Raw genomic sequence first — 16,968 nt, 5'->3', positions numbered from 1 at the left:
TACCATTAACAGAAATGGCATAAGTTTGGAAGATGGGGGGTAGGTCTGGAGAAGTAGAATAGAATAATGAGTTCCATTTTGGATGTGTTGAGAATGAGATACCTATGGGACATCCTGGTAGATAATAGCTCAGGCAAGAGAAAAAGTTTGAAACTATAATAGATATAATAGTGCTATCACAAATTGTCACTCCTGCTTTCTCACAGTAAGGGTATGTGAATACTCTTGTTCCTTGTTACTCTCTATTTTTTTCCATTCTCCTAAGATGAATATTATACATGTATTTCTCTTGATTTCTGTCTAGCTTTGTAAAGCAGCCCCATATTTCTGTCACTCATGACTCCTCTTATTCATTGTTTTCTTGAGTATTGATACACTGGACTATGTAACTGGTATATTTCAGACTATTTGCTTTGTTTCTTTTCTACATTAGAAAGTTAGATGTTGGTACAAAGGATTATTAGAAAAATGTTTTGTGTCTTGTTGCAGAACCAGAATGGATCGTAGAGGTGAGAGGGATACTCAGTTTTTTGTGGCATGCTGTATCTTATGAGTTGAGCTTACCTATTGTTTCTGGCCTCTTAATCCTTTAAAAATCCTGAGATGCATCTTACCCAGTATTTCTATCTTATACTTTATTTCTGTATGTTTCGTAGTCCAGATCTCCACTATTCTATATGAGTATACAATATACTTCAGGTACATTGAATACATTGGGTAGACTGTCATTGGACAGGCAACCTAAATATTCTTTATGAAGTTTCTTTGCAAAATATGCTTTGTTTCTTTTTATAAAATACATTTTTTGACATTTTTAGTTTTTTACATTAGAATTTCTCCCAGTATCCCTGACACCTTAGCCATGCCATATAACAAATAATAACATTTTTTAAAGAAAAAAAGAGGAAAAGAGGGAAAAATCATTGAAATTGATCAATAGATTGAAAAAAATGTGCAAATATATGCAATGTTGCACATGTGTGGACCTCCTACTTCTTCAAAGAAGTGGTTTGGGTGTCTTCCCATATCTCTTCTTTAGGGCCATGCTTGTTCATAAAATACACTTAGTTTCAAACAACTCAGGTAAAAAAATAACCATTTTTAGAACATAGATTAACCATAAATTGATGGAGTGTCTATATTACCGGCAAAGTCTACATTCAGTCAATTAAGAACACAGGTTTTTATGGACTATTAATGCAGCATTTCTACACATGAATGCTACTAATTACAAATGGGTATTATCCCTGTATTAAAGCAGCAACTATAGCTTGTCTACTTAGATGTGTCATTAGCAGCAAGTAGAATTATAACTGTCTGCACTTAAAAGTGATGTGTATTTCTTATTTTTTTCATTGCAATTCAGCCAATTCATTAATTCATCCTGGAAACTTTTGCCCCTTGAAAAATTAGATAGAATTGATGAGTTTAGTGTACTTCCCTAAGAGCACACACATTTCAGGAGGGAAACATTTTGTAGCAATAACAAGAGGAAAAATAAATAGTTGTGTTGCATTTGTCAGAAAGTTTTGCTTGAGGGATAAAAATCAACAGCTAACATCTTCCAAAGGTGAGATATAGCTTTGTCTTTGATGTTTGCGTTCCTGAGTGATGTTTTAAATAGTGTTGCCATCTGTAAATGTCGGTGGGGGAATAGTAATGAAGATCTACCTTCAGCCAGTGCTGCTCTCTGTGGCCTAGTGTCACTGCTAAGTTGAATTGAATGGCCCACGAAGCTCAACCTATAAAGATGCTGATGGTGGTTTGAAAGTCTTTGAACTCAGTGAGCTGCAAACATCACCTAAAATTCCTGAAGACAGATGTCCAGGAGCTGATATTTGACTAAGGTTGCAATATTGAATTTGGAAAACTCACACAGTGAAATGAGGACGAATTATTTTGCAGAACCAAAATAGTCTTATGAGCTGATAAGTCAGAAAAAGACAAAGGGAGTGTATCAAGATACATCAAGGAAGCCCAATACATGATAACTTGCATTACTAATAGAGGGCTTGTTTTCAAATCCTGCTCTCTGGTCAATACGTTATCTATTCAGTGTTGCTTTAATTATCAATAATCAATAAGTTCATCGTTCTATGGGAGTCAGTCAATTAACAAACATTTATTAAGTACCTACTACATGCCAGGTACTACATTAGATAGATACAGAGAAAACAAGTAAAAAGATTGAAAGAATTCTTACTCTCAATGAGCTTACATTCTATTGAAGGAGACAACATGTAAATCTTGAAGGATTCTATTTGGCACAAAGGAGGAGAGAAAGCAGTCCAGGCCAGGCATAGGGGATGGCTATCACAAAGGCATAGAGATGAGAGATGAAATACTGTGTGTGAGAGACAGGAAGAAGGTCAGTTTAAATGTGTCATAGGGCATGAGAAGGGAATAATGCATCAGACTGGCAAGATAAATTTGTGCCCATTTATAAAGAGCTCTAAAAACAAAAGAAAAGAGTTAATGTTTTATCCTAGAGGTAATAAGAAAACTATTGGAATTTATTGAGGAGACAAGTGACATGGTCAATTTGGTACTTAAGGAATGTCATTTTGGCAGCTGCTTGGAAGATGGACTGGAGTAGGGAGAGACTTGAGACAAGGAGATCAATCAGAACACTATCTTTACACCCATCAATTCTCCACACAACTGTTAAACTTACTTTTGTTGTCAGTATGCATGTCCCTATGGATTCCAGACTTCCTGGAAATCTGATGCCTGTAGGATCTGAGAGTTGGTGGGAATGTATTCTAATCTAACCACATCCTACAAGTCAGCCTATTGCACTCTTAGAGAGCCCTGGTTGTTAGGAAGCTCTTCTCTGTGATGGACTAAAGTCTGCCACCTAAAAAAATTCAGCTCATTGATCCTAATTCTGTCCTTTTCTAGAGCCACATAGAATAAGTCTAATCCCTCTTCTCCCTGTCAGTCCTGCAACTATTTAAAATCCCTTTCATTTATCCTTAAGCCTACCCACCTCTAAGCTAGATATCCTCAGGTCTTTTAACTGTTCACCTTATCAGATGACTTTAAACTCCTTCACCATCCTGTTCTTTGTATTCATTCAGGTGTGACCACTACAAAGGTGCTCATCAACTCCCTTGTTCTGGAAGCTGTGTTTCCATGAACATGAGAAGCTCAAGTTTATAATATATTATAATGACCTCAGTAGCTTCCCCACCTTTCTAAGTGAAGATGCCCAAGGGAAACTCAAAACCCCTAAGTCTGCATTAAGACATACATCAATGCAGCATTTTTGTTTTTTGCAACCTCATCACTCTGTTGACTAATTAAGTTTGCAATCGTCTAAAACCATGAGTCTTTTGTCAAATGTGTCTCTAATCCTGTACTTGGACAGTTGTTTTTTATTCCAGTGAATAATTTTAAATTTATCCCTTTTAAATTTCATCATTAAATTATAAGCATGCTTTCATCCAAGTTATTGATAGGCATTTCAATTAGAAGCAAACCAAGGGCAGAGCCCCACATCATGCTTTTAGTGATTGACATCAGTCCCCTCTTTAGATATGGGTGTTTACCTCAAACTGAACTTTCCTGAAAGTATTATCATCCAACTCACATTCCTCCATCTATTAACAAGAATATTTTTAAAGACTGACAAATACCCACCTGAAATCCAAGTATCACATATGATAGGTAGGTTTAGTTACTCAAACAGATCTGTGACTCATTCATTTGGAAGTTTCTTTTAGTGGTACAGCTCACAAGCCATCAATAGCTACCCACCTTGCATGACTCTTATACTATCCAGATCTCCCCCAAGTTCACCACACAAGGTCCATCCAACATGCTAGAAGATTGCCTTGCTTTCTCCTAGCATCACAGCAATACCCAGGGAGCACTTGGGAAGTCCACTTGTCAACCCTGGTCCTCACCCCATCATTAGCCCATCTTCTTTCTTATAAATTTTTTCCTGATGATATCTTTCAATCTTACTCTATTTCAAAGTGCCTCATTGCTTATATGTTGTATCTGCTCACTAGCACCATGTGCCTCTCCATTGCCTTTTATGTGCTAGATATTTTTAATCCCTCTGAGATAATTGTGTTACATCTATTGAAGTCACGTAATAAAGCCAGTGGAATAATGTCTTTAAAAAGATGAGCTTTTGTTTCTGGGAGAAACTTGAGGTCATTAAAGGAGCTTTGTAACTTCCTGAAACCAATCTAGTCCATTCGTCTCCTTGGGTTTCATTCTGAGCCCAAACTCCATGTCCATTTGTGCTATACATTTCTATATCCATCCCAAACATGGGTACTGATAGAAAAGTTCTAAAGCTTGTCCATTCAACTGGATAGTCTAATCCCAGTAGTGGATATTTTTCATCCACTTGGTCTTTCTTATTCAGATAGTAAGGGCAAACACTTTTGAGTGGCTACTGATCTCTTCCAGGAAGCTGTACATTGTTCTAGGGCTTGATGCAACCAGGAAAATGTTATCTGTAGAAAGGAGCTTCTATTTGCATGATGAAAATAACTTTCTGTTTATATGATGTGGAAACAATACAACTAATTGAATCAATATGTTCACTCAAAAAGCTTAGTCAGATAAAATTTGGGTGATGCAGAAGCCAAGCAGCCTATTGCTTGACTGATTTTTTTTTTACTTTCCAACTGGAGGTTGTGTTATGAAGTAGATGGCTCCACTGACTCACTTGTACGCTTGACAAACTAGTATAGTAATCCACTCCTGCATCTCATGTCTTGGGGCTCATGCTTCACTGGTACATTAATTGGTTCCTTAAGGAAGGATTAAGCATCAATTACTCACATAGGCTGAGATCACAGACAGAAACATCTGAATGAATGAAAAATAAAGTATAAGTGACAAGAGTGCAGGGCAAATGCATTTTCATTGATTAAATTGTGAGCTTTGACACTAGCTTGATGGTTGGATGTAAAGAGAAACCCACTTCTTAACATTGGTGAAAGTGATGAGTCACAGAAGAAGGCCATGAGCAAGGGAAATAGGGGCTGAGCAAATGTGAGGTACCGTGTGTGTATATATGCCTCTGTGAAGATAATAGATAGACACAGACCCCAGGCAGTCTTTGAAGGGCTTATGATTATTTAATAACCAGAGAGACACAGTTTGATCTCATGCAGCCTTTGCATGCAACTTTGCTAGTAATTTCTGGTGACACCCTATCCCACTAGGCCTTTTCTTTTCTTTTCTCTCTTTCTTGGTCCATTTTCCCTCACTCTTATCTATACCCCTTATTCCTCAAGTTTTCCTCTACTTTCTCCACCTAGTTATTCGGGCATAGATAGCAGTGGGTCCCAAATACATGCTTTACTCTCAATGAGAACTCTTGAAACTTGAATTGGCTAACATGGCCTATAATGGTTGTTGCTTTGGACGAATTGGGACATTTGGCTTATTTTTCTGGGTTTGTAGTTAATTTTCATGGACCCTGGTCTATCAGTACTCTGTAATCCTTCTCCTTTTCTTTGCCTGGGATCCTCTTCTCTTCATTGGTAACTCCCTGCTTGGGACCACCATTTTAGGAAGGACCCTAGATATGTTTCACTCTACCACTCCTGGACTCTCCCTTCTTTCCCTTGCCACCAACTCCTGTTTTCTAGTTCCCTATTATGTGTTGTCTTCCCCCATTAGAATGTAAATTCCTTGAGGTGCTTAGCACAGTGCCTGGTGCATACTAAGTGCTTACTAAATGTTCTATCTATCTGTCTGTCTGCCTGTCTATTTATCTATCCACCTTCAGCAAAATAATGGAAAGGATAGTAATCACCAACTGCTTCTTTCACCAGAGAAATTGAAAATTAACTGAGATTCATGAATCATTCTTTGATCTGTGAACTTCATTGGAAGGCAAGCACTGTGTAATTGCGAATTATTGTAGTACTACAGCCTGGACACATGAGATCACTGAGAACCTCGCCTTAAAAAGAGCTTTGTGGTAGTCTCATGGGAAATGACTCTAATCACAGCTTCTAATATGATCTCAATCCTGAGCTATGTCCCAAGGTCAGTCCCAAATGACTATTTCTCAAAACAGAAACAACTAAACTTAAGGCCATTGCAAGGAACAAAATAACATTATAGGAAATATAACCAAAGACTGATGGGTACAGTGATCAGTTGAGGGAAGGGTATGGTTTTAGTCTCTCTATGTTTTGCCATAATTTTAGAGATGATGGAATCTAACAGCTATGCTTTAAAAACAAACAAACAAAAAAGAGCCTAATTAGCCTAGTGTGGAATCAATTAACAGTATTAACTACCATCTCCAGCAACTTTTCCAGCTGAGCCTGGTCTTATGACTTTCCTTCTCCACCCAGATAGAGATAAACAGTATCCTCTTCCCTTGCCACAAGGCATCACTTTGGTTACCAGTAATACAATGGCACCTATGTCTTATGTTCCCATCATTGAGCACCGTGTTTGGTCATAGTAGGTCATGATAAATGTATGTTGAATCGAATTTATAATATATGTTTTGCTCTGACTGACACACAGGGAGACATACAGACCCCCAAAAGAGCTGCTGAGAAAAGAATCTCAGAAACTCTACATGAGGTGGTCCTTCAGGGTTTCTGTTACAAAATTCTTGCTTGTGCATCCTACCTGCACAATCATATAGTTCCCCTACAAAGTAATTTTCTTCAGTTTGCCAAGGTGTGGAGATAGGAGATAGAAGCAATAGCAATCAGATCGCTACCATTAGACAAGTTCCCAGAGCTGGTTGATAAAGCCCTAGTTGGACTTCATTCTGCATGGGAAATAACAGATGAGTAATGAAACTTATGAGGTATTAGTCTATAGATCCGTGCTTTTGGTACCTTTTTCCTTTTGTAAGTATCAAGAAACTTTGCCATTAACAATAGCTGATATTGGAAATTGGTTTTTAAGAAACTGGGGAACACAAATGCACTTTCCTAAGTATCTATAGAAATTCAAAATCAATGAAAATGAATTTTTAAAAAAAGGTACACTGGAAAGAATGATGGAGTCAGAATATCAGGGTTCAAATTTTACTTCTTACATCTGTATAACCTTGGGCAAGTTGTTTAACATCCCTATGCCTCAGTTGTCTCATCTGTAAAATGAGGAAGTTGGGATAGATGACATCTAAGATCCCTTGCAGCTCTCAAGCTGTGGTCACTATGGACTAAAGAGTCACAGCAGATTTTGTTTCTTGAGCAAAGCTATTCCACCCACTCAGAGGAAATGCATACATTACTGTTTGTTGGGATTCACAGATGGTCAGGGGGTCATCTAATCAAATCCTTTCTTTTATGGATAAGGAAAGGTCCAGAGAGGTTAGTGATTTACACAAGGTCATCCAGATAGAAAGGAGCAGAGTCAGAATCTGAACTAAGATCTTCTCCCTCAACTCTTGGTCTGGTGCTCTTTTTGCTGCCCTACAGCATCCATGATAACTGACTATCACAGTACTAATTATTGCCTCTAACCATTATAGATGATTCTGCTGCTTTCTGTGCCTAAGTAATCGGTCCTAAGCCGATTGAACTGTATTATTGGGCATTTCCTTTGATGACAAAGTTTACTCTATCTAGGCCTATCTGTCTTCCTGTTGATGCTGGGACCCATTCTTGTCTCAGAAGAGTAGAAGCTTCAGACTTTCATTCTCTAGCTAAGCTCACTTATTATTTCAGAATACAATCTAAATAAGCCAGAAATTCTTCAGAGTAATATACCTAAGGGGCAGTTTATTTTTAAAACTCACAAGGACTCATGTTGTTTTTGAGGCTTAGGGACTTTAGTAAATCATTCGTTGTTTAGCCTTAGGCGTTCTAACAGACATGTTTGAAGAGTCCTCTCAAATGAATAGGTCATTTTCAGAAAGACTTAAATTTCATGTTCATGAAATGAATGGGCACTTTTGTAGTTGTCTTAACAGTTATGGCTTAGTATGTTATTCTTTTTTAGGTATATTAAGTTTTATGTACAGTACCTTACACATAGTAGGTAATTGATATTTGTGGGATTGAAGATACTATTTATTTAAAAATATTATTATCACTTTTCATATTCAGGCCCCTAAAACTGCCTTGAAAATGAGAATATTTTCCTCCCTTTCATCAGAGCATTTCTCACTAAATGTGGGTGATTAGTATATATTTTTTAAAAGTCTAGGTTTCCAAACATTGCTTCGTCTATTTTTAGGCAAAGAACATTTGCTCTGCCGAATGGATATTAAGCATTTAATTTTTTTTTCTTTCTTACTGCATAGTTTGAAAATGGCATCCTGGATGCTTGCCTATATGTAATGGACAAAGCAGAAATGGATCTCTCTGGACGGGGCAACCCAGTGAAAATCAGTCGCGTTGCATCTGCAATGGTAGGCAATAAATATCAGACATTACAGTGTATTGGATGTGATTTCTTCGATCTTATTTAGAATTGCCACTTAATTAAAAACTATTGAAATGATGAAGAACTTCTGGATAAACTTTTGGTAAATGTTCCAATGGTGATTACTCTTGGGATTTTTTGAATAATGAGTTGAAAAAGTGATCTCTTCTCGACTATTTAATGTTCCTTATATTTCACGTGATTGAAGAAAGATGATGATTAAATAATCTAAACAAGTGATTCTTAAAAGTAGTATGATTTTGGTGTCAAATGGGGTCATGTCAATGCTATAAACAATGGCTATAATCAATCTGTTGCACTGTGAAAGGTATAAGGATGATCAATAATAGTAATAGCCAGCATTTGTATAGCACTTTAAAGTTTACAAAGCACTTTTGATTCTCAAAACAATTCTACGAGGAAGGTGCTATTTTTAATCCCCATTTTACAGATGAGGAAACTGAGGGAGAAGGAGGCCAAGTAACTCATCCAGGGTCACACAAACTAAGTGTCTGAAGTAGAATTTGAACTCAGGTCTTCCTAACTCCACGTCCAGCACTCAATCCATCGGCCACCTAACTGATACAGAAGAATTCTGTGACATTGTCTCTTAGAACAAAGCCTTTTCTAGTCTAGTTGTAGACATAAGACATATGTGCATTAACCAATTAACAAATCAAAATGCTGTGAAATAAGGTGCTGTTTGTGTGGGACAGTGTCATCACCTGGTATAGTCCATTGAAGGCCAGCTTTAAAATCAGGAAGAATGGATTCAATGATACATGTGATATTTTTGACCACAAGAAAGTCACTGAATTTCTCAATGCCCTCAAGCAACTCCCTGCAATTATATGAGTTGCATCTGTATGGCAAAGTGAGTTTCTACACTGAGAGTTCCCAAAACCAATTTTATAAATTGTGTGTGTTTCAGATAGAAGGACTAAGGGATGAGAGAGTGCTGTGGATTGGAGTCATCAGATTACCAATGTAAAGGGATTAATTAGGAATTAATTAATAATTAGGGAGGAATCTGCTTCTTAAAGGATAGGTAGGACATTTCTAAGCTTGACTTATGTAAACTTTTCTGATATTTTGTCATGCCCTCCCCCTACTACACAAATCCCAAATCCATCTTGAGGTAGAGGAAGCCCCATGTCTCTCCCTCTGTTTCCCTCAATCCTATTTTCAGTCTCTACTTCCAGCTGTTTGGGTACCTATATTTTTTCAGGAAAGTTGAGCTCCAAAGTTATTTCTCTGAATGTAAGTATAGGCTGTCCAATAATCAGTTTTCAAAAGCATTTGTTGAGTTCTATGCTGAGCTTTTTTCAGAAGGAATTCATTAGCAATCTTTCCTACCCTCTAATGGTTTTCATTCTAAGAGAGGCAATAATTATATGTATTAACATGAGGAGAACACCCAAAGCAGAACCAAAAAAGGAATACATAGAGAATAAACATGTTTTTTTAAGTCATTCAAAAGAGAAGTTAAATATTTATATTATGTTCAGGTGGAGGATAAATAACGCATAGGAGAGTTTTATTTCTGCTCCCTAGTTTACTCAAGGAAAAATTCATGGAGGATATGTAATTCAGAAGGTGCTTGAATGAAGAAAGTAGAGAGGTTCTGGCAAAGCGTTTGAGGCTTAGCAAAAATAGGGTAGGAATGGGAAGATAGGAAATATATTCTGTAGAAGAATATCCACTACCCTGTGAAGTAGGTGCTGTTGTTATCCCTGTTTTATATTTGAGAAAGGTGAGGCAGGCAGAGGTTAAGTGACTTGCCCTGAATCTCTCATCTAGTAAATGTCTAAGGATTTGAACTGAGGTCTTTGTGACTCTTAGCCCAGAGCTCTATCCAGTGGGCTACCTGGCTGCCTCTAACTAGGATGCATTATAGTAAGTTGATTCTTCCTCAGGCTTTCTTAAGATGATATTCTTTATCTGGGGAAACTTACTTATAGACATTGTGAAGATTTTTTATTAATTTAAAAATTACTATCTTATGCAAACCACTGCAATTGGGAAGCAAATATCAAATGATCCTAATACTACATGCAGAAACACTTAGTCAAGCTGAAACTCTGAGTCTTAGACCAAGGAAATAATCCTAATACAAACTATACATTTGTATTAATCACACAAAGTCAATGAAGTTCCAGGCTGGGGAATTTAACATTGCATAAAATTCAATTCACGGGTTTCTATCTAGTGGTGGGTGGAACTGGTTTGGGAACATTTCCACTGCCCTGGATTCCTCATACAAGGCATGTTCTCCAAAATCAGTCTAGCTTAAAAAATAAAAATATTGAAAATACTGATATAGCACTAATAATGACATTTTTAAAAATTAATTGAGAATGTTTCTAATCATCTCAGAAATTTTTCCTCTTCCTTTCAAATTCTGGGCAGTGTTAGTGAAATGAAGGGAAGTAGACAAACCTGCAAACTTCTCCAAAATGGTAAATCCTCTTTATCTAATGCAGAGTCTTGGAAGTGAGCTTTGGAATGTAAGCTCCAGATGAATCCCTAGGTGAAAGTCTTGACTCCAGTTATCCCTTCCATGTTGTAGGGGACTAAAGCGTGGTTAGGGGCATGGTGTCACCTTGATCTGGAAAATCCACATAAAATTTTTTAGCCTTCCCTTCACACCAGAGAAGACGTCCGCATTTTTTCTTTTGTTCAATGGGGTGTTTGCAATACCTTATTATGAAATCTGGGTTGATATTCTATACTATATGTATACACACACACACACACACACACACACACACACACACACACACACATATATAATGCATTTCGGAGTTCCTAAACTTTCTCTGTATCATGTGTCATCCACGGCTTCTACAAACACCCCCCTCCAAAAAAAATTCCCATTTAATTTCTTATGCTGACCCATAATATATTGAAACCTCGACAGGGAAAGTCATGATGTGGAACAGATAACTATATCATGACTAGGCAAGTCCCTAAGTCCCTTAGCCAGGGTCCCACCTGCTAAATGGAGTGCTGTGTACTTTCTTCACAGAAAAACATGGAATATTCAGATAATATCTGTCTCTGAGGCAGCAAAGAGGGGTGGATGGAGTCATTAGTAAATCAATAATCACTTATTTAGCGCTATTTGCCAGGCACCCTGCTAGGTGCAGGAGGTAAGGACTAGACCTGTGATTTCACTGGAACAGGCAACTCCAAGGGGAGGGAATTCCCTTTACCAGTGCAGGAGGGCAACTCCTTCACAACTTAGGGACTTAGGCGTTGCCTAGGGCAGTGAGAGGACAGAGACAGTATATGTCATAAGCAGGATTTGAACCCAAGTCTTTAGGGACAGCTCTCAGTCCACTTCTCCATGTTGCCTTTGTGTGGTAGGCCCTGGAAATTAAAAAAAATACCTAAGTTTAAATTTATTTTATTTTTAATTTATGAAATAAACCAAACATTTCCATAATTAAAAAAGGTGATTGCACATGAAACCGCAAATTATTATATACAACTTGCTATTCCTTTGAAATATATAATAAAATTATAATTGTTTTCACTTTTTTTCTTTCTTCCCCCAACTGTAGAGATGGCCACCATTATACACAAAAAGTACATATAGACACAAAAGGTATATATAGACATCCCATGTATGTATGTATGTATGTATGTATACACATACATATATGTATACACATACACATGTGCATGTATACACACATATATGTATATATGTGTGTGTATATATATATAATTTTATATATATTTCTATTTATCAGTTATTTCTCTGGATGCAGATAGTATCTTCCTTCATATGTCCCTCATTAGGTTGAGTATTTATAATAGTCTTATCCCCTGATATTTCCTACCTGGGGGACCCTGAGTAAATCATTTAATCCCAGAGTCTCAGACAACTTTCTAGAATCTATTTACTAATAGGAGGATTGTATATTTAACTACCCCAGGCCAACCTAGCTAAATTTGGAGAGGTTCATAGCCAAAAGTGTGGTCAGCAACTGAAGAATTTTCCTTCTTGGCCACGGCCATCCACAAAGACTTCCTGATAAAGCATGGAGGAGCAGTTGTCTGTGTGAGAGGAGCACCCACACGGATGAAATATCAGATCCTTGGAATGCTGATGTAAATATTTTGCTTTTACAAAAATATCATCATAAATTAGATGTGGTTGATGAACCCATCATAGTTAAGTTCCCCTTGGTCAAAAGAAGGGACAATTTGGTTTTCTTTTCATAGTTGGTCCAGATGCCTTCGTTCCTGAGGCCTAGATATTTGACTTCTCTTGAAAACATTTGGAGCTTTTTCCTTGTGGTTTTCTTTTTTTTTCAATCTGTAGTACTGTAAATTCAATATTTCCTCTGGATCTCTTTACTGAGTCCTGCAGCTTCACTGTAATGTGAAAGGGGACTAGTTTATAACCTTCACTGCTTGAGGCAAGCAGACTTTCCCAGAAGAAAAAGAGCATCTCAGAGCTGAAACATTTTTGCTTGGGTACAGAGAGCCAAGACCAGAATGTATACCTAGGGATCGGGTCAGAGATGCTACAGACCTCTCCAAACCAATTTTTATTTAGATTTCTGGAGCTGTTGAAAGGTATGTTACCAAAGAAAGGGTGATTTGAAAAAAGAATAACTTTTCTAGACAAATTGATACCACTCACCTTCTTTAAGTCCCAGTACTTGACTGCTGTTTTCTCTCCTCTTTATTTCTGACATGACGCTCACTACCAAAGATGAATATTTTATGGCATCTGAAAACTAATTTCCTTCATACGGCATTAATGAAACAAAACGTACCAGCCTTAAATTATTGCAAGGAACCAGATGTGGGTAAAGGGTTCTTAACCACAAAGTCATAGCAGTCCTGCTGTGGCATGTCTTGACAAGGTGAATCTAGTATAGAGCAAAGAGAGGGGTGTTAATGACAATGAGTTCTTGGTTCTACACGAGTCCCTGCTCCTTCCTTCCTGTACCAAAATGATTATTCCAAGATTAGCAATGAGACAGGAAAAATTTCTCACCATTAGTTGCTATATCTGTTATCTTCACTGCTGCTATTTCTCCTTAATATTTTTTAATGACATTGATGGATCCCAATGTTCCCCACCACCACCACCACTGCTTTGAGTTAAGATAATAGGATCCTATTAATTTTGCAAAAAAAAAAAACTCAAATAATCTTAGACTTCTAAGGAACCTTAAGAATAACCTCACAGCCATTGGCAATCTTATAAGACAAACAGATAATTTGGGGTAATAGTCCTAGAACATGACTTTTTAAAGGGCCTTAAAACAAATATTAGGGCAGCTAGGTGGCACAGTGGATAGTCAGGAAAACCTGAGTTCAAATCCAGCCTCAGACACTTACTAGCTGTGTGACCCTGGGCAAGTCATTGAACTCCATTTGCTTATCTGTAAAATTCCTTATCTGTAAAATGAGCTAGAGAAGGAAATGGCAAACCACTCCAGTATCTTTGCCAAGAAAACCCCAAAAGGAGTCACAAAGAGTTGGACTTGATAGAAAATGACTAAACAATGACAACAACAAAATAAATAAATGTCACATACATATCCCCTAGCACAGTGGTTGGCATATAGTGGATGCTTAATAAATGCTTGTTGAATTAAATTAAATATTTCATTGATAGTAAAGAAATTTTATACCAACTTCATCTGGTTAATATATAATTTAATTATTCCATGTTATTTAGGTAAGAAAATATATAATCAAAAGACCACATATTTATTTATCATTTTCACAAGTATCTTGTTATTATGTTATAAATTATACTATAAAATATTCTAGGAACTGGAGAAAGAGTTATGAGGCAATTCCTATAGCCTTCTCTCATTTGTACATTAATAGAATTAATTTATCTGATTAGAAAATATTTCTTAGGAAGTCAGGGAGACCCTGGTTCTCAAAGAGTATTGTATATGTGTGTGTATAAAGAGAAAGAAATGTAGATATATAGATATATTTATAGATAGATCAAAACTCACACACACACACACACACACACACATATATATATGTATATATATATATATACACACATGTGTATACATGGATATATGGGTACGTTCGTATACATACATCAATGTACCTTTAAATCAGAAGTCCATAGAGTAGGAGGGAAACATTATAGGATCATGTTAGGGAGGGAACTTTTCCCTTTTATCATTCCTCTGTCTTTCTAATATTTAATCTCTCTTTAGCCACTGACTTCTCTGCTACTTACAATATGCCTCAATGTCCCTTTCTTTTTAACCTTTATTTGCCCTTGCAGTCTCTACAAACTCTTTTCCTATGTCCATCTTCCTTTTCAATGGTAGACTTTTAGAAGGAGCTATCTGTACTCATTGTATTCACCTCCTCACATCCTGCTCAATTTTCTATCCCTTCCAACCCCACTGCTCCATTGAAACTATTCCATCCAAGGCTGGTGATGATTTCTTAATGGCCAGATCCAATGGTCTCTCCTCATTCCTTATCCATTGTGATCTTTCTGCACTGCTGACCACTCATCTTGGATACTCTTCTCTTCTTTATGTTTTTCTCTCTCCTGGTTCTCCTCCTACTGGTCGGACATTTTCCTTTCGATCTCTTTTTCTGTATTTCATTCCCTTTGCATTGGGTCTATCCCAGAATGCCATCTTTTGCTTTCTTTTCTCTCACTAATGCAATTTTTAATGATCTCACCAGTTCCCATAGATTCAGTTATCAGCTCTATGTAGATTGTTCTCAAATGTGCTTAGGCAGCCTTCATCTCCTGAGATGCAACCCTTCATCACCAAATGCCTGCCGAATATCTTGTGGGTGTCCCACAAGAAAGAACTGGACTATTGAAGCTTAGAGAGCCAGGCACCATAGTCCAGGTTCCTGGTGGAGAAAAGGTGGAAGTACTGCTCTGGGTAGAAGATGTATGTCTGGAGTAGTTGAGGAATGAGGGACAATTCTGATATTGATGGATACTGAATACAAATTTCCACCTCATAATTTTACCTAAAGCCAAATTCAGAATAGACTCTAATTTTTTAATCAGGTGATAGTGAGATTGGAGTGAGAGACAAAAAGGTGGAGAATCCAATGTACAAGTGATGGCTATTACTGGCTAACTGGGAAGTAAAGGAGGAAAAAAAACAAGAATTCATTAAGGACCTACTGTTTGCCAGCAGAGACTCTTTAGGGTCTTCCCCTCCCAGATTGATGTCTTTGGGATGGCAAATTGGGCTGTCTTTTGTCTCAATTCTTCCCTAGCCCTTGTGGCCTCAGACAAACTGAGACCTGGAAAAGACCGTAATTCAGAAAGGCTAAAGTCACCTATGGCATCCTTGGCCATTGCCAGTCATCTTGCCTTGTCATTGAACTTCCACGACTCTGGAAGAAAGAGTGAGGTTGATGACTTTGCACAGCTCTGCCTGACTTGAATCCAATCCAAGAGCAAGTCAAGACATCCCTCTTGCGATGTCATTGGTCTTCTTTGAAAACAAAGGACAAAACTATAAGCCAGGCACTGTGCTAAGTGTTTTACAAATATTATCTCATTTGGTCTTCTCAACAACCCTGTAAGGTAGGTGGTATTATGATCACCATTTTGTAATTTGAGGAAACTGAGGCAGGCAGAGTCTGCATCTTGCCCAAGTCACACAGCCATTTAAGTGTCTAAAGTCAGGTCTTCCTGATTCTAGGCCCAGCAGTCTATCCAGTCTACTTCTTGGCTGCCTCTTAGAAGCTAGAAGGCAGGAGACAAAGGTTCTAAGCCTGACAGTGTCCTTAGCTAGCTTTACAACCTTGCACATGGACAGTCTTTGTGGACCTTGTTTTCCTCATCCATAAAATGAAGGGGTTGAAATATTACCTAGTCTCTTAGGTCTCCTCTAGTATTAAGATTATATGATTCTAGCCCTTTTCCCTTGTGGTAAACCCAAGCCAACAGCTCATGAGAAAGGAAAGCTCCATCCTGCTGAAAATTGGTTTATTTTGCAATTAATTAAGGGAAAGTATGACTCTTATTTGACTTTTATTTTTTCATGGAAGTCCTCAATTTAAATATACTCCTTGGCCTTTTCTCTATGACATTTATATACTGTTACAAAATATAGTGCCATTGACAAGATAATTTTGTAGGGAAATGGGGGTACAAGAGTCACATATTTTTAAAGTCCAGGACTTTATATCACTGCTAACTGAGAAGTTCCTATTTCCCTTGAGATGCACACATTTATTTTTAACCCTGGTCTTTTGCTAATATTGAGCCATGATTCTATCATTAATCCACATTAATCTCCTGTCTAATAGAGCCTTCTGGGAACTTGCTCAAGGATTCACTTTTGTTTTTAACTAGTTAGTGAAAGATATGTTTCTTAGCACCCTAACATTTCCTGAGCTCAGGCTAGTAAATCACATTGACCACTGCTGATGGTGAGGACCAGAAGTATTTAAAAGGGGGGAACAAGGAAAGACTGACCCAGTGTGAGTGCCAAATAGGGATCATTGTTATCGAAAAGTGTGTTGCCTCCATGGTATTGCACTGATCTTCTGGTGCCTTTTAGGGCTGCAATTTAAGGGCTTAGAAATAAATTCATAGTGCCACCA

At 37.5% G+C, this 16,968-nt stretch overlaps 1 protein-coding gene across 1 annotated transcript in view; it reads left to right on the top strand.

The window, feature by feature from the left end:
* Positions 1-16,968, top strand: part of F13A1 (coagulation factor XIII A chain) — a 198,692-nt gene that overhangs the window by 92,300 nt on the left and 89,424 nt on the right. Inside the window, exon 6 of the mRNA XM_036766459.1 lies at positions 8,252-8,359. Coding sequence (XP_036622354.1) covers positions 8,252-8,359 — 108 coding nt within the window. The remainder of the gene's footprint in view (positions 1-8,251; positions 8,360-16,968) is intronic.

Source organism: Trichosurus vulpecula, chromosome 1, assembly GCF_011100635.1.
Source record: "Trichosurus vulpecula isolate mTriVul1 chromosome 1, mTriVul1.pri, whole genome shotgun sequence".
NCBI lineage: Eukaryota > Metazoa > Chordata > Mammalia > Diprotodontia > Phalangeridae > Trichosurus > Trichosurus vulpecula.
The sequence above is the reverse complement of the archived record's forward strand: the minus strand, read 5'-3'. Positions and strand labels throughout refer to the sequence as shown.